The sequence below is a fragment of the Oryzias melastigma genome, linkage group LG7 (assembly GCF_002922805.2).
Source record: "Oryzias melastigma strain HK-1 linkage group LG7, ASM292280v2, whole genome shotgun sequence".
Classification (NCBI taxonomy): Eukaryota; Metazoa; Chordata; class Actinopteri; order Beloniformes; family Adrianichthyidae; genus Oryzias; species Oryzias melastigma.
This window is the reverse complement of record NC_050518.1, coordinates 32564475-32591949: the sequence shown is the minus strand read 5'-3', so window position 1 is coordinate 32591949 and position 27475 is coordinate 32564475. Positions and strand designations below refer to the sequence as shown.

General features: G+C 42.3%; 1 protein-coding gene across 3 annotated transcripts in view; it reads right to left on the bottom strand.

Moving 5' to 3' along the window:
- The window catches only part of bcap31 (B cell receptor associated protein 31), a 30030-nt gene extending 3370 nt beyond the window's left edge, over window positions 1-26660 (bottom strand). For 2 of the 3 annotated variants that reach the window (XR_002918273.2, XM_024263873.2), the window contains exons 1-5: window positions 17408-17562; window positions 14791-14890; window positions 12263-12363; window positions 10488-10632; window positions 3008-3143 (exon numbers count right to left, since the gene is read on the bottom strand). Coding sequence is in view for 2 of the 3 variants with exons in the window: in XM_024263873.2 (XP_024119641.1) it covers window positions 3008-3143; window positions 10488-10632; window positions 12263-12363; window positions 14791-14882 (474 nt within the window). In the remaining variant the exon portion in view is untranslated. Of the gene's footprint in view, window positions 1-3007; window positions 3144-10487; window positions 10633-12262; window positions 12364-14790; window positions 14891-17407; window positions 17563-26424 lie in introns of those variants that run through there. The other variant, XM_024263874.2, reaches the window with a different exon arrangement.
- Window positions 26661-27475: the final 815 nt, after the last annotated feature.

Genomic DNA, 27475 nt, shown 5'->3' with positions numbered 1-27475 from the left:
ATAAAGTTGATGATTTGTGGAAACTTGAAAAGGAAGTTTTGAGAATTATAGAAAAGCTGAATTATGTTCAGAAACTTTAACACAGAAAATGTTCTTTAGTGTAAAAAAAACAAAACAAATGAGGATTTATGTAAAGATTAAATATGATGAATCTGTTTGTCCTGAAAGAGAATCCGAGTCTGGATTGATGTTAAAACGACATTCTATGGGGGGAAAAGGCATGTAATGACTTATTTATGGAATATTTTAAAATCAGAGACTTCTACAAATCAAAAACTTTCATTGAATCCTTAAAAAAAAAAAAAAAAATCTTATATTTTCAGACATTCTTAAACTACATTTCTTGTAGAATCTTTTTATTCTAAATAGATTTTCAGCCCCGTTCAGACTGAACGTGAAAATATTTTCTCCTTTAAACTGGTCCGTGTCGAGGACCAAAACCCAAAAGGAAATCAGAGTTCTGCTTCGTTCCCGCCTCACGTTTCTACATGTTTGCACAGAGGACATCAGGTTCCTGAGGAGGTCTTCTTACAGGAGCTCAGGGTCACAGGAACCCTGTCAGAGGTCAGCCCCCCACATGTGAAGGGACCCCCGTAACTCAAGGTGACATAACGGCCCTGTGCGTATAAATACAGTGTGAGGCCTTACAGTGAGCAGGTCATCTGATCTGCAGGCACACCTGCTGCCGCCGACGTGCACGTCTGAGCGTGCATGTCTGAGTGTGCATGTGACTGAAAGCTACAACTGCTGCTGTGAAAAACCTGACTGCAGAAAAGTGAAACTTCATTAGGAGTACAGACTAAATAAAAGTGAAAACATGACAAGGAGGAAGTGAATGTGAAGCGTGTGCTGGAGGAAGAACATACAGAGAGCGTGTTCCAGTCTGTTCTGCATGTTTAAAGAGGCCTCAAACGTTTTTGATGGCATCTCCAGTCTCCAAAAGCTGACACTTTAACTTTCTCAGGAATGTTTCATAAAGTCAGAATATTTAGCTGTAAAACAGTTCAGGAAAAACCCAGATTTTTGCTTCAGATTTGACTCCATGAGTAACGCCGTCACATGTTTTTCCAAGTGTCCTCAACAAAAGATTTAGTTTAAACTTGGCAGCGATGGAGAAACTCTGAACGTGATGTTCCCTCGAGTCACGCCGGCGCGCTGAATCATCGCCATTTTTGGGAAACACACTTTAAGAATGAAGACATTTTTCCAGCTGCCCATGCAGCGTTTCTGAAACGGGACCAAACCCTGAAGCTTCCCGTGCACGACGCTGGCCCTCTTTAGCAGCAGATCACGGGTCGCATTACCTCAGAGCATGTGAGGGAAGTGAGCTGTGGCTGCAGGACTCCGGGGGCGGGGCCATGCCAGCTCCTCGCCACTCTGACGCTGTGAAGGTCAGAATGCCACCAGAGTTCAGGAACAACTGGATTTAGGGATCATGGCTGCATCTGCAGCTGCTTCACGGGTCAACAGAAAGATGAGAAGGTTGATGGATGTGGGAGCCTAACAGGAACGCATCCTAACCAGGAGATCAGCAGCCAACCAACCCCCCAATGGAAGCAGAGCCCCCCCGCTGCAGTCGGGCAGCTTCAGGGTGACCCGCTTCACTGACCTGAAGCATGTCCCCAGAGTCAAAGCAGGCCTGCAGTGAACTCCGCGTGTTTGTGGGCGGGTCATTACCTTCCAGAGGAAACGCACTACAACCGCAGCTATGAACAAAGTGTGGGGGGGGGGGTCGGTACCACTCAGTGCAGGTTTCTCTGCCTCTCAAATTCAAATTGATTTTATTTATTTAGCACCTTTCATGTTAAAGGAAACAGCTGAAAGTGCTGCACATAAAAACATCTCAGAAAGTGAGCGGATGATGCGGAGATTGAACTGGTTTGAACTCCATCACCATGAACGGTTAAAGGGTCACCAATCAGGGCAGTTGGAGGCCGACTCCATCCTCAGCCCATATTTAAAAAAAAAAGGTCTGAAGGAGATCAGAGAGGTAAAATGCTGCTAGCATCATAGCTAATAAAGGCTAACGTCTCAAACAATCCAGAATGAAACGTTCATTAAATCCATCACCAGGACAGACAAGGCCAACTACACCCAACCTCTGTTCCATAACTTCCACAACCTTTGGAAAGTTGAGTAAACCAGGAGACTTTTGACAACTGAAGGTAAAACACCTACGAGCTACGCTAACGCTAAAGCTAAAGCTAACGACTGACCATTACAGAATGAAAGATGGGCGGGGCTTTTATACCGGAGCTGCAGAGCATGATGACATGAAACTTCTGAGACTTACAGCAGTTGACCAATCACAAAATTGAACTGTTATACAGCCTGTAGGGGGCAGCACACAGACGGTTTTAGACAATATTTTAAATAATTAAACAAGTTTATTTTAATTTGTCAAATTTGGCAACAAACAACAAGAAAGAACTTTTAAAGCTCCATTTATAAACAAAAACAGCTGATATAGTGTTTGGTTACCTTCTAACAAACATTTCATCTTTCAGTTTATGAGAATTCTACTTCCTCTTTCCCTGGAAGCGCCTGCTGGTTAAGGACTAAGTAATAAAGATGGTCGATCTTCTAAAGCTAAGGTTGTTGTTCTCTGAATTTATGATCTAATGAGTGTTAAATGTATTGATAGATAATCTTATTGTTTCAATGTTTTTCTGTGACTAAATCTTCTAACAATGATGGATAATGTGGTTGGTATGGTTGTGGGAGGAGCCATGGAGTGACACCAGAGGAGTCCTGTGCTCCAAGCATTTCCTGTTCATGTCTTCCAAGTGTCCTGAAAGGTTTTCCAAAATAAGTTTTGGTTTTTGGTTCTCCCTGCTGAACAGCTGGACATTATGAACATATACCTGTTTCAAAACAAGCTGCACTGATGCTCAGGTGAGCAGCAGCAGGAGCAGCATTACAGAACAAAAACTCATGAGAGCGTCCCAACACGAAAGAAACCAAACAAAATCTCTGTCCTGATGGAGCCGTTTGTGGAGAAGCTCACCTCCTGAAGAAGCTCGTTGTCGTCGATGTACTTCTTGGCTGCGGCGCTGGCGCCCTCCGCCTGCTTCTTGAAGGCTTCGTTGGAAGCCATGAGCGAGGCCTGCTGGGAGAGCAGAGTCGCCAGACGACGCAGCAGTCTGCAAACAAACGGGCATCAGAACACAACAGTCAGAAACACAACAAGCTGGAGACAACGTCAATCTAACATGTGAGGGATACAGTCCAAAAAGAAAACATCATCACTGCCCAGTACGGAGTCAGTTTGATTTTTAAATACCATATGGTATTAAACCAAATGTCTTGTTAAACTTAACCTTCAGTCCAACATTTCTAAGAGATCTCCTTTAGCTTCTCATCTGATTCATTAAACACTGACTTCAGAAGCATAATCCATTTGAATTAATGAATCAATTTTGATTTAAATACATTCAGTAATTTTTCTGGCCGTTTTGAAAATGTTTGAATGTAATGATGCAGAACTTTTATTGATCAAAGTTTGACTTTAGTTCAGATTAAGGGTGTAACGGATCACTAAGTATTTGAGAGCACAAATATACACTCACACATCTTTGAACATAAATTTAAAACATGTATTCTCTGGTGACATTTACATGTCTGGAGACCACATCTACAGAAACAGAGAAAAGAATACATAATATACTTCCGTTCTTTTGTAAATGACAAGAGAATAGTATTGAAACCGTCTGGGATGAACCAGAGATGAAGCAGGTCATAGCAGGAAATCTCTGGTCTCTGAACGCCGTCAGAGTCCCGTGCTTCACCGTGGTCGAGTGCTTCAGGAACTCTTCCCTAAAATAGCTCAGACACCAAAACCGTTTCCACAGAAACAGAGTCCACAGAACTGCCTGCTTGTTTACGGCTTCATGAGCAGACTGACTTTACAGATGCAAACAGACGTCCTTTCTGCTGACGATAGATCCATGGAGGGGCGGAGCTGCAGAGTGTGATGGCTACAAAGATCTCCCTGTCTGATGTGCAGCTGGATCAAAGTGGGATTGATTTAATCCTACAGGGTCAAAGCTTAAAGTAGAAAAAATGTCCGTCTTAAAATTGGATTGGGCAATGTTTCCACATCTGAATGTCAGGCTGAATGTGCCACATAAACCTGTCTGTGTTCTCAGGAGGAGTTTCATCTCCAGTACAGGTCAGTCAAAAATGAAGGGAGTCCACTGCTGTTCCTCACAGGCTGGAGGACCAAGACTGCAGGTAACAACCATCCGTTGCACTGAAAACATGTTCTGAGCATTTCTGCTCACTGACTTCACACTACAACTCTGAACAGATTACTGTTCCTTCAGAGAAGAGGACATTCCTTTGTTCTTAGGCATTAAATACAATCAGTGGGTCAGGACAGACAAACTTTATCCTTATTTAGTTTAATATTGGTGTCGGTCAATAAAATAAACCTTTTCTTATTCATGTAGAAAACATCACAGTTGATTCTGAAAAATACACTAGATTACCAAAAGTTTTGTCTCACCTGCCTAGACTCACATATAAACTCTAGTGTGGTCCCATTCCTGACCCATAGAGTTCAGGATGATGCTGGTCCACCTTCTGCAGATATTCCAGCTTCAACTCTTCTGGGAACCACAAGGTAGAGGAGAGTTTGTAGGAATTCTTCTTCCAGAAGCTCATTGTTCAGGTCACCCTGATGTTGATGGAGAAGGTCTGGTTCTCAGTCTCTGCTCTAATTCATCCTAAATGTTCTATGGGGTGCAGGCCAGGACTCTGTCCTCCATGTCTTTATGGACCTTGCTTTGTGCTCAGTCATTGGAAGAAGAAGCTCCAAACTGTTCCTACAAGGTTGGAGACGGAATTGTCCAAAATGTTTCATTCAGAGTTCCTTTCACTGAATCTAGGGGGCCTAAAAAACAAGCCCACACCATCATTCCTCCTCCACCAATGCAGTCTGAAATGTCCCGTTCTCCTGCAACCTCCAAACCCAGACGGGTCCATCAGATTTCCAGATGACTCCTCCCTCCAGAGAAGGCATCTCCATGGCTCTAGAGTCCAGCGGCGACGTGCTTTACTCCACTGCATCCACACTTTGCATCGACTTGGTGATGTGTGTCTGGATGCATGAAGCTCTCTGAACTTGGGCTGATCTGAAGGTCACATGAAGGTCAGAGCTCTGTAGTGATTGACCTTCATCATCCTCTGACCTCTCCATCAGTTTACGTGGTCGACCACTTGGTGTCTGAGTTTCTGTTGCTCCTAAACTCTTCCATGTTGTTCTGGTAGAGCTGACAGGTGACGGTGGAACATTTAGGACATTTCAGGACTGGATTTGTTGTGAAGGTGGAATCCTCTGACAGTTCCTCGCTGGAATTCACTGAGATCCTGAGAGAGGAACATTCTTTCACTGATGTTTGTAGAAACAGTCTGAGATGATTGCTACACCTGTGGGCAGGACAGGTGATCAGGACACCTGATTCTGATCATCTGGATGGTGGGTCAATACTTTTGGTGATATAGTGTAGATTTAAACATTCTATAGACATAAAGCTTTCAACAGAGAAGCTCCGTCTTCATATTTTCTAAACAGAACTTATCACTCTCATTCTGCAGGATAACCAAACTTTACTAGAAATTCTTAAACTAGAGGAGAGGCAGAGCCTTCTCACCTTTTATGGACTCGACAGCTGGTTTCAGTTCTGGAGTCAGATACCATCTATGTTTAGTCTGTAGATTTAAAACCCTCTTTTTAAAAGGGCCTATAGGTAAGGATGGGGGCGGGGGTCAGTTCTGCTGCTAAAGGTTCAGACTGCTTTGGCTCAATTTAGGATCCATATGACCAGACTTTAAGCCCCTCCCACCAACCTTTATATTTAGGGATAGGAGGAGAGGGTGCAGAGAACGGCCATCGCTACTCTAACAAGATGTAAACACATCTCCCACTTCCTCAACCTTTCAAAATAAGATAAATTCCAGGGTTGTGTGTTTTCCTGCTCCAGATGGTTTTATTTCATTCATCTTTCCTGCACAACCTAAAAATGTCTTAGTTTTACAACAAATGTTTGTGTTCTCTCTTTCCTGTCCAGTCAGATATAACCACACAGCAGATGCCCCGCCCCTTACATTAATAGGGCTGAATTTTACCGTCTGTGGGTTCTGAAAGGAAAAACATTCTTTCTACATCTGAGCACAGGGATCAGCTTTATAGCATCGTGTTGCAGAGTGCACTCAACCCCAGAACAGATCAGAGTCCGTGAAGAGCGGTCCATCCAGCAGCAGCAGAGTCCCATGTGGCTCAGCGTCATGTGCTGCTGACGGCATGAACATGTGCGGTTTGTAAATATCTGCTCACTGCTTAGGGACTTTCTGCCACATGCCAGGAGCTGGCAGCAGGTTCCCTCACCTTTCGCCTGCTTGTGCAGACACTTGTAGGCTGCACTAAAACCGAAAGACCTGACATGTCTGCACATTGCTGGACCTCCAGTGTTCTCAGTAAGAGTGGGGCTCTGAGCCGACATCTCTGAGACAAACTCCTCTGAGGCTCTGGTTAGTGTCAAGCATGACCCCACACAGACGCTTGACCACCTACAATGAAAGCCAGTTTGGTTGGAGGTTTTCCTGAAAACTTTCACTTCATCTGCTGAGTGTTTTCTCCACCTCCATGCAGGAGACCACACATCTCAACGTCCCCCCAGACAGAGAGAGGTCCAGCTATCTACTCCCCCACGCTACATGTGTGGACTGAGTGTTGTAAAGAAGCTCCACATGAAGGAGCCAACATCTCCTCAGAACTTAGAAGAGTCCAGACTAGTCAAAGTCATCTTGGTAGACTAAACTATTCTTGGCTCCACTGAAGACTGAAGCCTCTTCCCATCTTGGTTCCAAATATGACCTTTGGTTACTCAACGGGCCTGAAATACTCAGAACAGCTGCCGGCACCTCCGCCCTTCCAACAACTCGCTGCTTCTTTTTGGCTGAGGCGGGAAATTCTTCAGTCACACATCACAGCGAGCCAGACTAAAGGGCTCGGGGTAAACACTGGAGCGCTTCCTGCACGACTACTGTTACCGCACCTGCTGCATCACATGAGGCGGAGAACCACAGCTGAGCGCCCCCTGCTGCTGAGGAGCAGATGAAGCTCATGCACAGTCGTCTCCATCTCCGTAGGAGGACTCGCACGTGTACAAAGCTCCAGTCTGAAGGCTCCTATGTCATAGAAACATTTTTATTTGCGACCAGAACTAGAAAAAAAGGATTCAGTTCCCTTTTAATAGATCTATGTACCGTCTTTACCATCTAAACTTAACGCAACTTCTTTAGAATGTGATGAAATCTTCATTTGTAGAGAATTCTCACTGAAACAACGTGTCAGCGGTCACACATCTCTTTCAGGAACTCTGTACAGTTATTTTCATTATTTCTATTTGTCCTACGGATAATAAACTCTGAAGAATTTGGTTTCAAACTTGCATCTTAAGAAGAATGGTCTGCCATTTTAGACTGTTAGACTATGGAAACAAAGCTCTGAGCTTTAGAAAGATCAGAATGGGTAAAAGAGGAAAGCCCTCATAAAAATCATTTTATAAAAATCATTTTATGACACAAACCAACAACTGGTAAAGAAAATAAAATGAATAGATGCATCAAAAGATAAATGATCACACACAGCTTGGCGTACACATGTATAGTGGATCTTCACAGCAAAGAGCGTCTGTCACCATGCAGAGCGACTGCATACAGAGACAGAACCTCCTCATGTCAACAGCAGGAGAACTGCACCCCCCAGTGTTTGGTAGAGTAGTGAAGCAGTTCCACACACCTCAGGTCCACAACACCTCACGGCTGAAGTGGAGGCCGTCAGCTTCTTCCCTGGACTTTTCAGTGCAGTGAAAACAAATGCCAACAATAGATGTAAGGACAGAGGAGCTTTAACTAACCTCTCAGCAGGTTACACGCCAAAAGGTTTAATCTGTCTTCATATAAAACCGAATCACAAGCCGAAACAGCTAAAAACATCATCAACTGTTCCTCAGTGTCCTCCCATGAGCTCCGATCTACATGAACATCAGAAGGACTGAATGAAGCTCTGAGACCAGAGACAGTTGGAGACGTTTGTTCTCCAGCATACCTGCGGACCGCTGCAGAAACGTTCCAGAAACACTAAAGATTACGGTTCCCATGACTTCTGTCCAGCTCCGATTCTTTCTTTTTAGTGATTCTGTTGAGCAAATGACTTCTGGCAAACAAAATAAAACAGGAATAGCAAAAATATTCAAATAAATTTCAGCTATTCGCATGAAGAAAAAGAGACAACATAAACCCATCAGCGGTATGATGTTCTCACAGAAACATTGAAGTCATTCTTGACCATTGAGTGGGTTTGGAAAATATATATAAGGATTCCGAAAGACTTCAAAGGGTTTTCCTTTTTATTTTTTTTTAAATGCGTCATCAGCTGTTTCCTTTATGCACCGTCTCAAATCATCTGCCCCATCTATCCGTCTCCTGCATCCTCCTCACTCACACCAACCTGCAGTTCCAACCTCAGCGTCCTTCTACTGAAACAGACACGACTGATTTTCAGTCTCTGCCATTTCCTCTGTAATTTCAGTGAAGGTTTGTCGTCTTTAACAGAAGGGTTGATAAAACATCAATCAGCATCACATTAAATGCTCGTTCAATTAAACTAATGCCGGTACCGTAACCCTAGCCTGGTCCGTGTCTGGTACCAACTGACCGGTACTGGGTTAAGGTTAGGATATCAGTGCGTTCCATGTCCCAGTACCGGTTTGTGGCCCAGAGGTTGGGGAGCCTTGGTTTAATTGGAAAAGCCAGCACGTCAGAAAAAGGCGTCAATTTTTGATGCAGAGGGTCAAAATGTGACGACCTGGGGGTGAGGATGTGTTGCCGTTTGCTGCCAGCATCAGGCCATGAAAAACTAAAATATAAAATGATCCGGAGGGCCGGATAGAATCACCCAGCAGGCCAGATCCGGCCTTGACCGACTCATGTGAGTTCAGCTACCAATAATGCTCTCGGAGAGTTTGCTTCAGGGACTGAGAAGGTGATGGAAGGTGATGTCTGTTATCTGGACCAGAAAGACGTCCGTCCTTCTAGAGAAGACATCATCTTCTGTCATGTGATGTGGACAAAGCTTCTGGAGGCGGTGCATGGGGGCGTGTCCCATAGTGAGATACCTCCCTCATGTCTCAGAGAACCAGAGTTCAATTCCTAACCAAACATTCTGCATAAATATACACTAGTGTGACTTCACAGCATTTATTCATGAACCTAAAGTCATAACTGAACCTGTGTCACTTGTTGTTGAAGGAACTGCAGAAACACAGTTTGTGACGAACCATAAACTGGATGGATCTCCAGCCCAACAACAAGCTCCAACTGCACCAAACTGTCAGGCCAACCCAGAGGTCAACAACCTGAGGCTCCAGAACCACAAGTCCATTCTGGCTCTCTGGGTTTAAGAAACGTGCTGACAATTTTTGTAAATATTAAACTAGTTAGTTGAGTTTAGCATATTCTAATATATGCTGCATCCTAGCATCTAGTTGTTGTCATAATGAAAGAAAACATTACATTTGACTTTGTTTTCTTAAATCTTTAAATCTGCTGCAGCAGGAGGATTTGACAGCATGTTTTATTTTGAAAGGAACTTGTATTTGCTGCTGTCAAAATTAAAGACGTTAAAGTCATTTATAGAAAAATATCAAGCTTTTTCAGAATTCAGTTGTTTTAAATATTTGAAAGCTACATTTCCTAAAGGAAAAGCTAAATGGCCACATACAAAATAAAGTGTTTTTTTTTAATTAGGAAGGATTTGGCAGATCTCTCTGGGTTCTGGTCTGTCAGAAACTGGACCGAATGCCCCTTTTGTTAAAGGTTACAGAGCTCTGGGTCAATCGGATGTAACATGATGGACCTCATGTTGACTCAGTCCTGGGTCATCCAATCAGAGGCCAGCACAGATTCACACCTGGGAGCCATCGGTCCAATCAGAAAGATTTGTGCAGTACAGTAGAAACGCACCGACGGTCAGCTGCTCATTCTTTCCACACAGTCATTAAATTCCTCTGAGTTCAGATCGACTGTTGGACTTCTATTCTGGTCCAGTCGGAGCGTCCCGCAGCAGCCGTCCTGAGGACCGGATTGGATCGCTCCATTTGAAGGATGAAAGTGACACAGAGTAACACAAATGTTGTCATCCTGACTGATGTTCTATATCTCAAGTTTACGAACAGGTTGGAACACTTTTAGATTTGAACAGAATGGTAGTACTAATTTAAAACTAACAAAAACTGAAAAGCTGTTGCTGCCCCACATTCAGATAGTTTTTAGGTTTTGATACATTAGAATTTAACTGCATATTTAAACTGACGTTGAATCCTGATCATTTTATTTCCACGACCTCCATGAAACACAAACACATTCAGTGCACGAGCAGCACCTCCAGTGTCCCCGTACGGCGTCGGCGTGCACAGACTCACAGGCAGAGCAGCAGGGCGAAGCCGGCGATGTACTCGTTCCTCTGGGCTCGGAAAAGCTTCATGTGAATGTGCTCGATGGCGGTCGGGTTGTTGGTCACGTCCACCTTCTCAGTCACGCTGTACTTCCTCACCTCTCGGAACGCATCTGCACACAAACACCTCTTCAGTACAGAGACCGTTCACACACTGAAGCTCAACCTGGAAGATGAAGTCTCTGGATGCTGGGAAAGGAGGAGGCTTTCAACGGGCCAAAGTTTGGTTCTGCAAAGAACGTTTTCCTCCTCAGCATCTCAGTAGAGCCTGCAGCGCCAGTGACCTTAGTTCTGAAATGTTCACAGTGAGTTAGTAAAGCCCGGTAAATCAGGACGACCTGTGTGAGACGACAGACGCCTCTCACGCTGCGTTCAAGAACACTGAAAACGGGCTCTTAAACAGGCTTTTCTCATGTGGTGTTCACACGGGACCTGATGCTTCCCAATACAACGTGTTCCTAGTGGGAAATGTCACAGCGCTGCAGATCTTGCTCCAGGCTTTTTCCTTCTTTATGATCAGTTTTCAAACGGTTGGCCCCTCAGTGAATCAAAAGGGACGCCGTTCATGCATCAGTACCAAATCAGAATCCCAGCCTGGTCAAAGTTTAACTGGTTTAACTTACAATAGTCGTGTGTTTTGGACGTACAGCCTGAAAACGGGCTGTAAAACTCTAAGAGTTTTAACCGCAGAGACCTAAAACACACATTTATACAGACTTTTCATTGGAAGTGGTCGCTGGAACACGTGTCGCCGAGGCTGCTGTGAATGTAGCATCAGTTGTAAGGTTGTGGATCACTTAGAGTCACGGATCGAAGCGCGATTCTTTTTAATACGTTTGCTGCTATGTGTGTCTTTTTACTGGATGTATAAAAATGTAAATTATTTGTATTAAATCATTATCATTTATACTTTTATTTAGAACAGATCAGAATAAACAAGTTTGATAAAACACAGATTTAGATAGAAATGGTGTTTGATACTTTAAATTCAAATTTCCCAAACGATATTTTACTACACTCTACTATATTAATAAAGATCAGCGATCATGGACGTCGTGAAGATTCATACTCAGGTTTTCGGGAGCAGATTGCGAGCGCTCGGATAATCGTAACAGCCCTAATCAGTTGGCTTCTTTGACAGAAGATGAGAAACACAAGACTGCTGGAGCAGAAGCTCCTGACTCGGGCCAACGACGTTTGATGGGAAAAGTCTGCCTGACAAACTAGAAATGTGTTTCTACAAGGTTGAACCTGCAGGAGGTCATGGTTGGACCAAACAGAAGTGATCGCTCAGCTTTTGTGCTCGTGTGTTTGTGTTAAAATAGAGAACTGCACTGCAGCTGTAAACAAAGAGGGAAAGTTAAGTAATAGATAATACCCATTATCATAAATTAATGGAGGACTCAGAGCTCTGAGTCCTCCATTAATTTATGATAATGGACACTTCCTCAGGCATTATCCTTCACTTAATGGACGCCCTGCAGTCAATCAGAATCAAATCTTCACCCGTACTATAGTATCATCTAAACTAACTTTTTAAACAACTGATTAAATCACTCACTGTTCACTATACGTCCACTATCGTACAATAGAAGTGACATCACTGTGATTTAAAACCTCTTTAGGTTTCTTTTCTCAGAACTCCAGAGAACGTTTGGTTATGGTGGTCACAGCTCTGATATAGTTCTGTTGGAGACAGAAACGGCCTGAACTCCGATTCATCAAAAGCATCTGCTGGCATACCAATGAGGAGGAAGACGAGGATGGCGATGGCCACCATGAACCAGGTGTTTCCATAGAGAGCGATGGTCTGAATGATGCGAGACTTGAAGATCTTGCTCCACCTGTGAGAGTCAGAACAGCAGAGGTGAAGACAGAAGCCTGATGGGTTGCAGAAAACATATGAGAGGAACAGAAAGTTTCACCCAGCAGCTGAGATTGTCCTCCAACAACTTTAAAGACATTTGAGTGAGAGCTTTAGATGGAATCAATATCAGGATTCTTCACCGAGTTTATAAACTAAATCTACAATCTGAACAGAATGTGTCATGTGACACTACAACAATGGAGTTCTGCTGCAATCATGAAAGAAATCTGCTGCATATTTTGTCAAAGAAGTTCTGATTTATGTCAGATTTAAGAAAAACTCCTTCCACCCAAGACTCATGTGCCAATCTCCCAGACACGAGATTTGCGACGGTTAAAGCTCCACCCCTTTCTGCAGAGCACAAAGCAGCGATAGAAGATGATGAAACCTCAATACCATTGGAAGGAAAGGATTGTGACAAAGCTGTGAGCTGAATCCCAGCTGCAGCTAAACGGATTCAGCAGCAGACTGGATCCACCACGTTCCTGCTGGAATTTTCACAATCCAGAGTATCCGGATTCAATGAAGGTTTTGTTTTCTGTGTGTCTTCGTTCTACATCACTGTATCAGCCTACTGCCTGTAATCCTTTGGCTCCTGATACATTTGGTTGTGTAAAGCCTTGTTGCCTTTAACATTTTGAACCATTTAAAGGTTTCTGTTGAAATCCTGTTAGATTCATGTGTCACAAAGATCTTGTGTCATCTGTCAGATGACAGACTTCACATTTCTTGACTTTCTTCAGTCGTTGGTGCTGAACCAAAACTTCCATCAGATGAATTCACAGAACTGTTCTTTGTTTTAGGAGCAAACTACAATAATGCAGAACGGCTGCAGCTCAGCAGCTGGCTCAAATCCACCCGCAGCCCTGCAACCTTCACCCAGAGGGACCAACCGAGTCTTCACAAGTCGTTTTTACACGTCAGGTCTTCAAATGAAGCAGAAACAGAGCATTGAATGCAAACACTGACAGTATAGAGTGACTGAAAGAAAGAAAACCTGCTCATCAGTTTCCTGCTCTTGCTGGATTGAAGGGAGAATATGTACAAAATGCATTTTCAAAGAATGGACATTGAAAGTCAAACTTTGACAGTTTATCAGGTGAACTCCGACACGGCGACGAGCCTGACGACGTCTGCGTTTGTTTTTCACATAAAGATAGACGGAGGCCACGCTCCTGACATGATTATTCACATCTAGCATTCCCACAGCAGCTGGACAGCTCAGCTGGTTAGCCGTAGTCTTGTTAGGGTCAGCATAGACCCTTTTCAGGTTCTAATTGCATTAAAGAATCACGTAACATTAATTTATCCTATCGAGCTTTTTTGACTTCGTCAGGAGCCTTACTTCAACAGAGATCTATTTTTAAATTCTAAAATGCTTCGGTTTAAATAGTCATATCTGGTGTTAGGGTCGGTTTGACCCAGTTATATAAAATTATTTCATAAAGCAATAATTAGAGCCAAAATTAAAGCCTCATCTTCTCCCAGTCGTGTGAACTTCAGGGGATGCTCGTCTGTCCAGTTTAGTTACAAAAAAGCTAAATAAATAAATAAAGCCGAGCATGTCCGGACACACTCAGACTTCTCTGATTCTGCTTTCTAATACTGTTGAAAGGTATAAGTCATTTCTATTGGTTTGATTTGTTTTGTTGTTGTTCCAATGACTTTGTATTAAAGTTCTGTTGCTGACAAAAATAAAGATGTATTTTTGCATGTTTTTGAAGAAAGTATGTATGGCTCAAAAGTGACTCATAACACAGCAGAAGGTACTAGTTAATAATTATAAAGCTAAAAAATAAATCAAGCAAATTGGAATAAAAAATGTTCTAAACTCTTCCTTATAAAGTCAAGCAACACAATAAGCTTTTTTTATTTATATGATTTTCTGTTACTGAAATTTAGAAGCATAATTATTTTTTTAAGGTTCCAGAGACCCACGGAAAAAAAAAAAATAAAAACAACATTTCTATAGATAAGGAAGCCTAACGAGAAGACCAAGAGACGACATAAAAATGAGATGATGTTTTTGTTTTTAAGTGCATTTTAAAGCTGGTTTAAGACGTGGGTCGATCACGAGCGTCTTCACCGCATTAACGCAGCTTCAGGCTTAATAAAAGCTCACAGAGAGACTGAGGCCCGCAGGAGGAGAAACCCAAAGGGGATGGACTTCATGGGCAGCAGATTCATGGTTCTGGTCACATTTTCTGTTTGGATGCTGAGCATCATTACTGTAATGATGTCCTGAACCTCTGCAGCGACTGATGACATCACCTGATCATGCAAAAAACAGTGCTTGGATGAAAGTTTTTTTGTGTTTGCAGCACAGACGGATCTGCAGCTGCTTCTGAGATGTAAGAACAGTTTGGACCGACTTGGTTCTGTTGAAAGACGGGTGAGCACTCACCTCTTTGGCGAGATGAAAGGGATACAGAGTAGAAGAACGAGGAAAACTTCCACATAGAGGAAGGTGGCGACCGCCGTCCACTGGAGGCTCATCCTGACTCCTGAGATGAGACGAGAGAGAGCGAGTGCTTCATCCAGAACATGATGGACACACAAGCTTAAAACTCCACAGAGCAACAGCACACATTCACAGCAGGAGGTTTGCTGACTTTCTATGGACATCCAAACTAAAACTAAAGAAGACGATGAACAGTTCTTTTCAGCTTTCCCCACAGATTCTGCAGGAACTTACCGGTAGTTCAAACCATAATCCACGTTTCACAACAATCTTAACTCCAGATGATGATTACATCAGAGGAATCGACCGCTTCATATACGGTCCATCTATCAGCTCACAAACTGGGCCGCCACGATCACCCGATTAGTCACGACTATGGTGAAGGCTAGTTTAAAAGTCGATTAGTCGTTGCGTTTTTTTTTTTCTTATCTCAGTAGTTGTGACATCACAGGAAGTTCTAGGAAGACAAAAGGGTCCTATATAATCTCTGCAAAACGGAACTTGTGTTCCCTGGAGAGGAAACACGTTGTGACTGAGTCGCTGAAGAGGGATCATCGTCTAGGTAAGCTAAGCTAACATTAGCACAAACTTCTAAACTAAATGTTTTGTGGATCCCTGCAGCCTCGACCTCATCAGAGTGAAATGTCTCTGCTGAAGGAACATCTGCTCTCTAGAGACATCAAGTCTTTCTGCAGACATGGAGACATGATCACTTTCCTGCTACCAGCGAGAACATCGTACAGTCTGGAATTCTGTCGAGTCACAGTGTAGTAGGTCCAGTTGTGAGCGTTCAGCACCACAAAATGTACTTTAGTTCTATTTGAGTCAGTGAGAACAAAACTTTACCTTTAGTGAATAATAGTTCTTTGTTTCAAATGCAGACGTCATTTTTATGTTAGAAACAATGAAGGAAAGAAGCTGCATTATTATTAAAGGTTTAATAAACTATTGTCTTTATTTTTAGGGGTACTCATTCAGTGTGAATGTCCTTTTGTGTATTTGCTTTCCTAACAGTCTTTTTAATGTATTTTATTTGATTTTACGATAAGCGCTTTGAGCTTCTTCCGAATGAAAAGCGCCAAATAAATAAATAAAGTTTTTATTATTCATAATTACGTTAAAAAGTTACAGTTATAAAGTTTTGAAAATGTAGTTTGAGTGTTCAATAAGTGTTTATCCTGTTCGACCTAAAGGTGTGGGATCTTGGTCCCTTGAGCGATTGAGTTTGACACCCGACTCAAACACTTCAAGTTTAAAGCTAAAGATGGTTAGAATGTGTTTTACATCCAATTTATCCATGATCCTATCAGTCAGCTAATCAAAAAAATTACTTGGTGATTAGTAGACTATTAAAATAAGTTTGTTAGCTGCCTTCCTCACAAACGTTGGTGGCTATACGGTTAAAAAGATCATTTCAGTAGGAAAATGCTCTCATCCCCAACAATTCAAACGCCAACATAAGTACACTGTTGTCCTAATCTGCTCATATCTGCAGTCTAAACTCCACTGAGAGTTCTCTCATTGATTCAGAGCACCTATGTTATCTCTTAGCTGGACAGGGTGGGGTGAGGACTCCTTTGTCCTCGTTGTCTGTGGATGTTTCAGGCTTGCTTCACTCCAGTCGGTTTAAATACTCCAAAAACCTGCAGTTAAGTCAATCAGCTATGCAGCGTTTGAAAGTGGCATTTCTGAAGAAAGACGCTTTATTCTTCCTTCATGAACAGAAACATTTAGCTCAAACCTACAGAGGAGAGACAGCAGATCTTTGTGGAGGCTAAAGCTGCAGAAACAGCTTCACTGGGAGCAGCTGGAGAGAAATAAACTGGACTGTTATCTTTTCCCATTTCAACACTGCTGCAGCTCCATGACCTCTGTGCTGAGGAGCAGAAAGTTCCTGAGAGGATTAACAGAAACTCACAGGAGTTCAGCTGAACTCAAGACTGACCAGAAGCTCAGGGAGGTCGAGCTTCTGAAGAACCTCTGGGATGGAGAGTCCGGACGGGTTCTGATCACAGCTCCAGACAGAAATTAGGATTAGGATCGTGATTAGGATCAGCGCCTGACAACAATCTACTCATCCTAATCAGCTCCATAGATTACTCATTTTAGTGTGGCGACGTTCTCATTTACAGCAGATTCAAGGGAGTTTCTGTAATCATCTAAAGTCTGACTGAGACTCATGTGACCACATCAGCAGCCAACTCAATCTTAATACGAAAAATGAGCATAAACCACAGATTATAACGATTTGGGCTCAGTGTATTTGCTGGAATATGTTTAACTTTGATTTATTTTAATATTTGCGCTAACTATCAGGTAATCATTCTATATTGTTTTAGCCAAATTAGAAACTTTTTCGTCTCCGAGAACACAGTTTGTTCATAGACATTAATACCGTCCACTCGCGGCAGAAACTGTTTTATTGTCAAATCATTCCGGGATGTTTTGAAACAGACCGTCGCGCGGGCGGGCAGCTGTTAGCATGCTAGCTCCTGACGGTAACATTACGACTCCGTGTTTTATAGAAGAAGGTTATCGTCGGTAATCTGCTCAGACTCACCTCACGAGGATACAGACGAAGAGAAAAGTGCCTCCCTGTCCAAAAGACGCGTAAAACCTAGAAAACGCTGCTGTGTTCGGCTGATGTGATCACTTCCTGTTAACTTCCGGCTCTTTAATGCCAGCTCATCCTCTAACGTGATTGGAGGATTCAAATGTAGTAGGAGGAGCCTACCAATTTATTTGGCGTTGGATTGAATACAATTCACTAGTAACATGATTTAGTTAATAAAAATGTATATTACTGATGTTACTGTTTCAAAAGTTAAGAATAATCGTGATTTTTATTTAGATTTGTGTTGTGTTCTTGTATCGTATTTTTATAATGTAATATTTTTTTTCTTTATTCTTCAAATGTTCAATAAAAAACCCACTAAAGTAAGATTACTTAAAAAAAACTCCACCTGCTGCCTGGAACAAACAAAAAAATATTCTATGAAAACAAAAACAAGAAAAACATTGGCCATGTCTGAGCCTCCTCCCTATAACTTCCTTATAACCATTCAATGGGAAAATTATATAGTGCCGGAGAGGGGAACGGTGTGTGTTTATTTATTCAACTGAATTAGACCATATTCATCTCACAGGGAGAAATTCACTCAACATGGCAGCCCTGACAAAAATAAGTGATTGTAGCCAACAATTACAGCTCACCAGATATCGCATCAAACAAACAAATAAGAAAATATATAGATAAATAATTGTGAAAACTTGAGCACATTTTGACGACCTGGTCTGTGTCTGAGCCTGGCACTGAAGGAACTCCTCAGTCCTTTCACAATCGGCTGCAGAGCGGTAGAGCTGTTGTCCATGATGGATCCTCTAGAGTCCAGCCAGTATGAGCGAGCAGTCCAGAACAGAGCCAGACCTGCTGACCAGCGTGTTCCGTTTCTTCTTGTTCGTCTTTGGGGGTCAATCACCGTCTCTTTGGTCTCGCTGGTATTTAAGGACAGATGATGCTCTCACACCAGCTCACAAAGTTCCTGATGGTTGACCGGTACTCCACATCATCTCCTTCAGACACACAGCCCATAATGGCTGAGTCATCTGAGTACTTCTGGAGATGACAGCTGGTGGTGTTGTATGCGAAGTCCAAAGCGTAGAGGGTGAGACCACGGTTCCCTGAGGGGCTCCAGTACTGCAGAGACCTCAGACACACAGATGTACAGATGCATGTACAGTGGACGATTGCCGAGGTAGTCCATGGACCAACCCACTAATGGACCATCCACTCTGCTCCCTCCAGCTTCTTTTGCAACAGTCCAAGCCAGATAGTGTTGAATGTGCTGGAGAAGTTTAAAAAAATAAAAAACATGACAATCACAGCGGTCCTGGTGGTCTCTAAGTGAGTCAGCACCTGGTGCAGCAGGTAGATGACATGACAGCGTCGTCCACCTCAAAACTTTCTTTTTAATATGTTTAAATAAACAAACTTTTTAGTATGTCGACAATTATTTTAAATTAAATGGATGACATGGACGCTCGCTGGTTTTCCTCAGAGAATTCTGGGACATTTCTAGAACACTGGATCTTAGAGTTATAGATTCGGACACCTCTACAAAATAGCAAACGCACTATAGAGTGCACTAAGTAGTGAAAGAATTTAGACACAGCCCATGGAGATACAAGAGTGCATTGCCTTGATGCTACGAGCAGCAGACACCGACATACTTCTGCTCCAAAACTCAAGAAATGCAGTGATGGAAATTCTAGATCTTCTGGGAGAACCGGTTGCTTTGGCTCACTGAAGGACTCCTACAGCTCCAAAGCAGAACTTCAAGTTCTGTTTCTTAAATACATTTACTATCAACAACAATATAAAATCACACATTATAAACAAATTTCTCACATAAAAACTGTTTTTTTTAAGGAATATACTTATTATTCACTTAAAAAAGTAATTTTAATAAATTATAAAATACAAAAAGCAACTTTTCACAATTAAACTTATAACTAAATTTTAAAGAGTTCCCGGCTACAGACAAAACCTGTCTGGATCAGCTCTTTTTCACCTTTTTTATTCAAGATCAATTTAAAATCAAACAAAACGAATCAATATCAAAAACTCAGGGTTGTGTCAGGAGGGCCATGTGGCGTAAAACTCTGCCAAATCAACCGTGAGAAACAGTGAGAGCTACTTTCCTGTGGCGACCCCAGAAGGATAAGCAGAAAAAACAGATTTTTCACTGGAAGCGGTTGTTTAAACATGCATTCCCAGTGTGAACGTAACCATTTAAGAAAACTTCTCTGTCAATTTAGCCATTTCTTTTTGCACCTCTCCCTCATGCTCGGTTTGTATGCTGTTGCAGTTGCAAACGTACTGAGCTATTGCCCCGCCCTCCTCTGCTCAGCGCAAACACATATTGACCAATCACATGCGACTTGAAGCGAAAAAAGGGAGATAGGGTGGGAGAAAGTTAAAAACAAACCACCCAGAGCCATTTTAAACTGTCCCTCACATGGCTTTACATGTCCAGACCTTACCTTTATCACTAGAATTCCCTTCAGGATTATGGGTTCTGAAACAAACACCTCAAGAGAGCCTCAAACATGGTTAAACCTGAGTCCAAACTGCCCTTGCAGGCGTTTGTCTGTGGATAAAACTGGGCAAACCTCTAAGGGGGAAGAAGGGAGCTTGCATCAAATATTAAGATCATAGACCGCTCAGCTAAAATGTTCATGCACATTTTAACCCTCCACAGACTCAGACAACCCAAAAACCTGCAGCATCCATATGGATCAACTCCTGGACGGGAGCGTGTGACTAAGGCTTTTAGACTATATTTTTCTTCTTTAAGACTGAAAACCAGCTGTCTGCAAAAGTAGATAGTAATACTAGCAGAGATTGATGGATAAACCTGAAAACAGTTGCATTAGTCTGTGACTTTCCTCCAAACCTCAGTTGCAACTGCAGCTCTCTTTATTATCCAGAACAATAACAGTAAGTCAGCAGAGATTGAAAAGAACAGCCGCTTGGTCATCTGGACACACCAGACCAGAACAGACCAGAACAGTCCAGATCAGGGGTCTGCAACCTTTAACGCCAAAAGAGCCATTTGGTCCAGTTCCTTACAGACCCAAACCCAGTGAGAGCCACTCTGTTTACGAAATTATTCTTTTATTTATGCTTTTGTGACTGTGATGCCATTTATGTTTAAAATGTAGTTTTAAACATTTACAATCATTGAGTTATAAAAGTGTTGTGCTTTTTTATTCAACAAATTTAGCATATTTTACTGTCAGCAACATAAAAGTTCCTTTCAAAATAAAATATAATCTGTTTTAAATCAGATTCTCCTGTTCTAGAGCTAAGAACGAGAAAAAGTCAAAGATGACATTTTCTATCCTTGGGACTTTGGTTACTTTATTATATAAAAACAACTTTGGCGTAAATTCTATTTTTTTTTTAAACATAAGTATACATATAATTGTATTTAAATTCTTTGAAGATTGTGGTCTCTTAACAGCAATTAAGCAATGTCGTGCAGCAGAATATGTACTTTAAATGTATTCTAATATTAGTACATTAAAGCTTTTGCCATCATTTCGCTCAGTTATCTAATACGTTAAATATCTAAATATACATGTCAACATTTAATAATCAATAAAACAAAATAAAAAAAACACAATTTATTGAAATGATTAGCCTGAGCCAGAGATTCACAATAGAGGGACAAAAGAGCGGCATGCATGCGGCTGCAGAGCCTCGGGCTGAACCTCTGGTCTAGAATCCTCTTCCCTCGATAACAAGAGGCTTCTGTGCCTGTCAATGTTTAGGATGAAAATATGGAGAAATAAGGAAGAGGAATTACAGAGCAGAGGGGAGGAAACTATAAGCTGCTGAGCTCAGAGTAACAAAGGCGTCAGTACGATTGAAATACATAAAAACACGGTGGTTTCTGACTGAATGGTTCCAGATGTCTACATTTTGATGTAAGCCTTTTTATTCATAATCTTAAACTGTTAAAGTTGTTTAAAAAGTCTGCAGACTCAAACATTTTGGAGTAAAAAGTTCATTTGGACCGAAAATAATGAACCTGATCAGGCTGCAGTACCTGATCAGAGGGGCTGGGGGCAGCAGAGAGACATGAAACAGTTTCCTGACAGTTTTCTTTTTACCACATTAAGTCAGAAAAACAAGAGCAGTCAGCTGCTTCATAAAAACGTCCACACTCATAAAACCGTTGTTTCAGCATCAGTCTCTGTGGTTTTTCAGCACCTCCATGCCTTTTCTAAACCCCCCCGTCACACACTGAACCATGTAAAAGGGATCATCTGGTTGCTGGGCAGAAAACTGGGACATGGATGAAGCATTAAAGCTTTGAGGGGTGAAGGGATTCTCAGAGGAACAGCCTTTAGAAACAGAATAAAAGTACAAGTAGAAAAAATGGTAAAGTGAGCGATTGAAGGATGAAGAGATTATTAATTCTATTAGAGACTGTACTGCAAAAGTTGTCTTATTTTCTGTCTAGAAAGAAAAATGATCTTATCGATAAAGTTTTCGATTGTAAAAAAATCTTAGTCCAAGAGAATGTCACCAACAGGCAGACGGCTGGATTCAAGTGCAGCATCTTTATTTGGCCCAGACAGGAACAGGAAAGAAGCACAGCTAAATCCGGGTCAGGCAGGCAGAGGCCAAACACCAGCATCTACCAGAGCGGTCAGAGTCCAGGCGTATGGAGCTAAAGTGGGACCAAAACTGTTTGAAACCCAAATAAAACAAATTGAAAAAAAATATTGTTGTTTGACCAAAAGAATGTAAAATGTCCCAAACTTTGCTATTCTAAAATAAATGTAACTATTTTCAGCTTCAAATGTTCTCAAAATTTCTGCACTTTGAACGGGTTCGAACAGCGTTTTAGACGTGCGTTTTGTAGGCGATAAAACTCTGTTTTTTACACCGTCTTTAGACAACTATCAGACTGATAGTATGATTGTAATGCAAACTGCTGCCTATAGGGGGCAGTGTCAGAGCTTGACATTCTTCCAGGACGTGTTTGATGATGTGACACCCGAGGAGTCGGTGGTTCTCCATCCTCTCTTCCCTGAGCGTGTTGGGTTCCTCAGTGTTTACCGTCGGCTGCATATCCCCGTCCTGCCATCTCGTCTGTGGTTCTGGTTTTCAGGCTGTATTTCAGACCAATCGATCGATTGGCTGCAATGTGAAACCAGAGCCGAGTGAACCCCCCGAGAGTGAGGGTGTTATCAGCGCCTTGCAGCCCCTGATCCTGGCAGAGCTCAGACGGTTCATGCAGGGGCTAATGTGTCCTTCTGTGTGTGTGTGCGTGCGCTTGACTCAAACTGCATGAATAAAACGATTAGTGAAAAACAGGCATGAGGAAAAAAGAAACAGGAAATGATGGAGGACACGGAGAGGGAGGAAAGTAGATGGAACCAAGGTAGAAGAAATGAGAGGAAACAGTTACAACAATGAGGGAAAAAGAAAGAGATATAAAAAGAAAAGGGAGGAGTCATTAGTGTTTCCAGATTCTTAAAAGACATGAACGACAACAAAAGGGAGCCACTTTGACACTCATTTCATGCTGATTAACTTCACACGAGGACAATTAAAATCATGTAGATTAAACTATTCTTTTTCATTGTAGTCTTTAAATGGGGCTGTGTCACCGTTCAACGTCGTCACATCACATTCACACAAAGACCGTGAGTCTGGAGCTCGTCTGAAGGCTCAGAGATGGTTTTTACCGTTTCAGAAAAACAGAAACATCTGAACGTCAGACTGTTAAGTTCAGCTTTAAACATTCAAACATCAAACATTTTTTGAGAAGAAACAACTTTTCTTATTTCCATATTATTATAATCTAGACAATAACAAAATAGCCCCAAAAAACAAAGTTTGTCCATGACCCCCCCCCCCCCCACACGCACAAACATCACTGCATGCAAAATAGAAACACTATAGCTTCCTGGAATAAGCTATAAGCCGTCCAGTGATATACAGTCTATGATTTGGGGAGAAACTTTTGTAAACAACCTTTCTCGGAGAGGAACATTGCGACCCCACTGGCAAGCTCCCAGGATGAACGCTGCATACCCCTAACGGTACCTGGTACCAGGTTCTGATTGATGGATGGACTTTCAAAGCACATGTTGCCAGAAACAAAATAAAAAAAGGTTAAAGGTGACAGGGAGAGACGTCCTGTCACTTTACATCCAGGACCAGCGCCTCTTCAAATGATAATGAACCAGGACTGGGGCGGGGGGTCTCACTGACAGGTTCTGTTGATCTTCAATCAGAACCACAGATCTTTGCCTTAGCCAGAGTTCTTTAACAAACCAGGTCCTGCTACATAGTGCACTTAAAAACATGAACGGCACGGCAGATTTCATGGGGAGACCTACATTGTGTTTAAACTTGATTGGTTTGGAGATCCAGAATGAGTTCTGCTTAAACATCCCAATAACATGCAACTTAAATTGTGAACATGGTGACCAGACACCCCCTCATTAAATATAAAATGGCACACTATGCAACCAGCAAGCACCCAATCATAAATAATGCAGCTTCTTTGCTGTTGCCAGGCAGTTTAACCCCACAGACGTCTCCAAGCTGCTGAAAGCTTTCAGACGGAAATCCGTCCTGAGACCGGAGAACGTCTGCAACAGAACTCCTGACAGGCCGGCACGGTGTAAGTTTGAGCGACAGCAAACATTTACACAAAATGTAACTTCCATTAAAACATTTGTTCCTTCAGTTCACTGTCGTTTGCTGGATAATCCCAGCTGAGTCCCAGGAAGGCACTGGATACCATTTGGGGGGTCCCACTGGAAAAGCCTCGATTCCACTGAGCGGTCCAGTCCGGTCCGGTCCGGTCCAGTTAATTCTGATGAGCACTTCCACTCAGTTCAGCCTCCCTTCCTCTGAGAGATTCTTCTTCGTGTTGTAGACCGCTAGCGTGTCATTGTGGTGCAATGACTAGCGAAGCAACAATGGAGGTCATCCAGCAGTTCGTCTTTCTCTGTCTTGACTTTTTCTACATCGCATAAAACAGGAATTTAATGTTCTTTAAAGAAAAATACCGCCCTAACGAGGAAAACAGAAATGTTAGTTTAGCTGGAGCTTTCTAATGTTATCATTTCTGACCATCAGCAGGTGGATATAGAGGCTCCGCCCACCATCCTGTTCTATGTTTCTATAGACTGAGCGCCCTTGAGAGGTACGGGTCAGAACTGGTCCACTTTACAATGGAAACACTCAAAATACAGAACTGAACCGGACCGGATTGGACCGGACAACTCAGTGGAAACGATGCTATTGGGTCCCAAAGACTCAACTGGCTCCCAGGCTGACCATCGACTGTTTTAGAGAACTGGACTGAGTGAGACGTCTCCCATGGATAACGCCCTACTTCTGGTTCCAATAAAACCAATTCAGGCACTTTTTAGTTCTGATCGGGACGCGGCCATGTTGGAGGCACATAACATCAGTGAGCAGTGATTGGTCAAAGTCGGTTTGAGTCATTAATTCAATGGTAACAACTTTTACCAATCAGGAGTGAGCTTAGACTTAGACTTAGACTTAAACTTTGCTTTATTAATCCCTTTGGGATGGCACCCTTGGGGAAATTAAGTAAATTAAGCTTGTTGGAAGTCCACACTCCTACCACTGAAAACGGGCTTCACAGAATCTGTCAAACAAAAGACGTGGAGTCCAGAAAGCATCGCATCTGATTGGTCAGTTTATAACTTAATTACTTGCAACAAATACAAAATATCCGGAAAAAAATTAGGATTATGAACAATGTGTTAAGAAAAGATACCAGATCCAGAATGGTTATTCTGACCAATAGAATGATTGAATAAGAGCTGTTTATTTCTCTATAGAAGTCTTTGGGACTTTAGCTTTGTGGAGCCAGCAGCTACTTCCTGTTTGGAACACCAGGGGGAGGAGTCACTCAGTCCAGTCTCATATATACTCAGAAAGATTCATACAGGAATGAAATGACTTGTCAGTTTCAGGGCAGAATCTTCACAGCGTCATCTGGTGGTTTGAGGTGTTTTTACATTTTTATTGTGTATTTTTGTTCAGTACTTTTAAAATGTTTGTGTGATTGGCTTCAATGACTTTCTCTGTACTTCAGATTGTTGTAATTAGCAGAAAACATGATGGAGCAAACGTGTTGTGTTCCAGTTTCTGACATTTACCGTGGAAGTTTTGGGAATGAAATGGTAGAAATCCAACCTTCACCAGAGGATAAAACCACAAAACATTTCAGATACTTCAGTAGTTTAATTAGATGTGATTGTTTTACTGCAGAAATAACTTTATGGAGAAAAACACGTCTGACAGAAGCAGAAGAGGCTGTGCAGGCTGGAAACACTCAGGCTGAAAGGATGACATGTATTAATTATGACAGACTGAGTGGACCGTCGGATAGAATATTCTATGCTGGCACAGAGACCGTCTTCATCACTGATGACTCACGCCGCCATGATGTCACCTCTGGAGCTCCCCGACTGTCAGACGGCGAGACAAGCTCATTTTCACATAGTTTTCATGTAAACGTTTTCATGGAAACGTTCATGTTTTCGTTCTATTGTAATCCCCTTGTTTGGTATCAGACCTATCACATCAGACACCTGCAGGTTGATTTTTCATTGGTTTATTTCTGAAAAAGTCAAGAATGTGTCCATCAGTTTTGTTCTTTCAACTAATGTGTGTACATTTCTAAAATAAGCCGAGAGTTTTATGTTTTTGTTTTATTTTTGTCTGTAGAGCCAGTTTTGATGAAGCTTAGAAGCTTAGTGCTGATGTTAATGTTGTCTGGAATGTAAGGTGTGTTTTGGATGTTTGACACCCCTGATCTAAAGGATTAGAAACGAATTCACGTTTTCTCTTAATGTTTCTGTTTATTTATGCTTGAAAAAAGAAATAAATCTGTATTTCTCATTATAGTAGTGATAGCATGAATACAGATCTTCTTGTTCTAAAGGGTGAAATAAACTTTGTGGACCGGAGGAAAAACAATCCCGACATGGTCCGAACAGGTGACTCACCTGGATCAGGTTCGGCTCTTCAACCGGCTCCGGGAAGCTCGTGTGTTTGGACATCAAAGATCTCCAGCTGATGTAAAAACCAAAAACTGAATCCGGGACCTGAAGACTGATCCGGTTCTCTCGCTCAAACCAGTCCTCAGCTGGAAACTCCTCTGGGCTTCAGAACCGGTCTGGTCCAAGAATTTTAGCGCGTTTGTTGTTCGCGCTGATCAGGAAGAGCATCAGACAGCAGTAAGTCACGTGACTCCAGCTGCTGTGGGGATCATGTGACACCGCGCGGGGATTGCGGATCAGAGGCGCGTGAAAAGCACGGAGAAATCAATTCACGTTGATCTGATCCCGATCCGGATACAAAAACATGGAACCGAAACTGAAGGGAAAGTCAGAACCTCCATAGATCGTCTCTTCCGGTTGATGGCGCTCTTCTCTTGTGGTCATAAATCTGTTGAGCTTCCGGCTGAAATAAAATCCTCTTTTTCTGTCTCTGTCAGTTCAGTTTCTGCGCTTATATAAACATTTCCATGTAAATAAAACAGGAAATCTACAAATGTTTGTAGTTGCTGGAGTTTCAGCCTCAACATGCTGCTCACTCCCACGTGACTTTAACGACTGACGTCACCACGGGTGTTGAGAGAGCGAGGGTCACACAGAATGACGTCACTACAGGAGAGTGATGTGAAATGACATAAACTACAGTGCAATGACATCAAATGACATCATCTGTAGAAACATGTTCAAAGGAATGATGTCATTTTGGTTCGTCAACCAAGGTCTTATAGGGAGCGCTCGCTGAACGATTTGATACGGAAACAAACGTCCATAGCGGTTAGACCAAAGGCCCTCCAAAGATCTCAAGAGTGATTTCGCAAACTTTACCAAGAACCAAGACACTTTGTCTACAAGTCTTCACATCCAGATCAGAGAATCTCTACAAAATCTTTACCTTTTCTCCGGACTCAACCCAATCCGAAACAACCATGCTGTATTCTCGGCATATCAGCTACTTGATAGAATTCCTCTGTGGATCGATCAGCCAGACGCTGACCAGCTC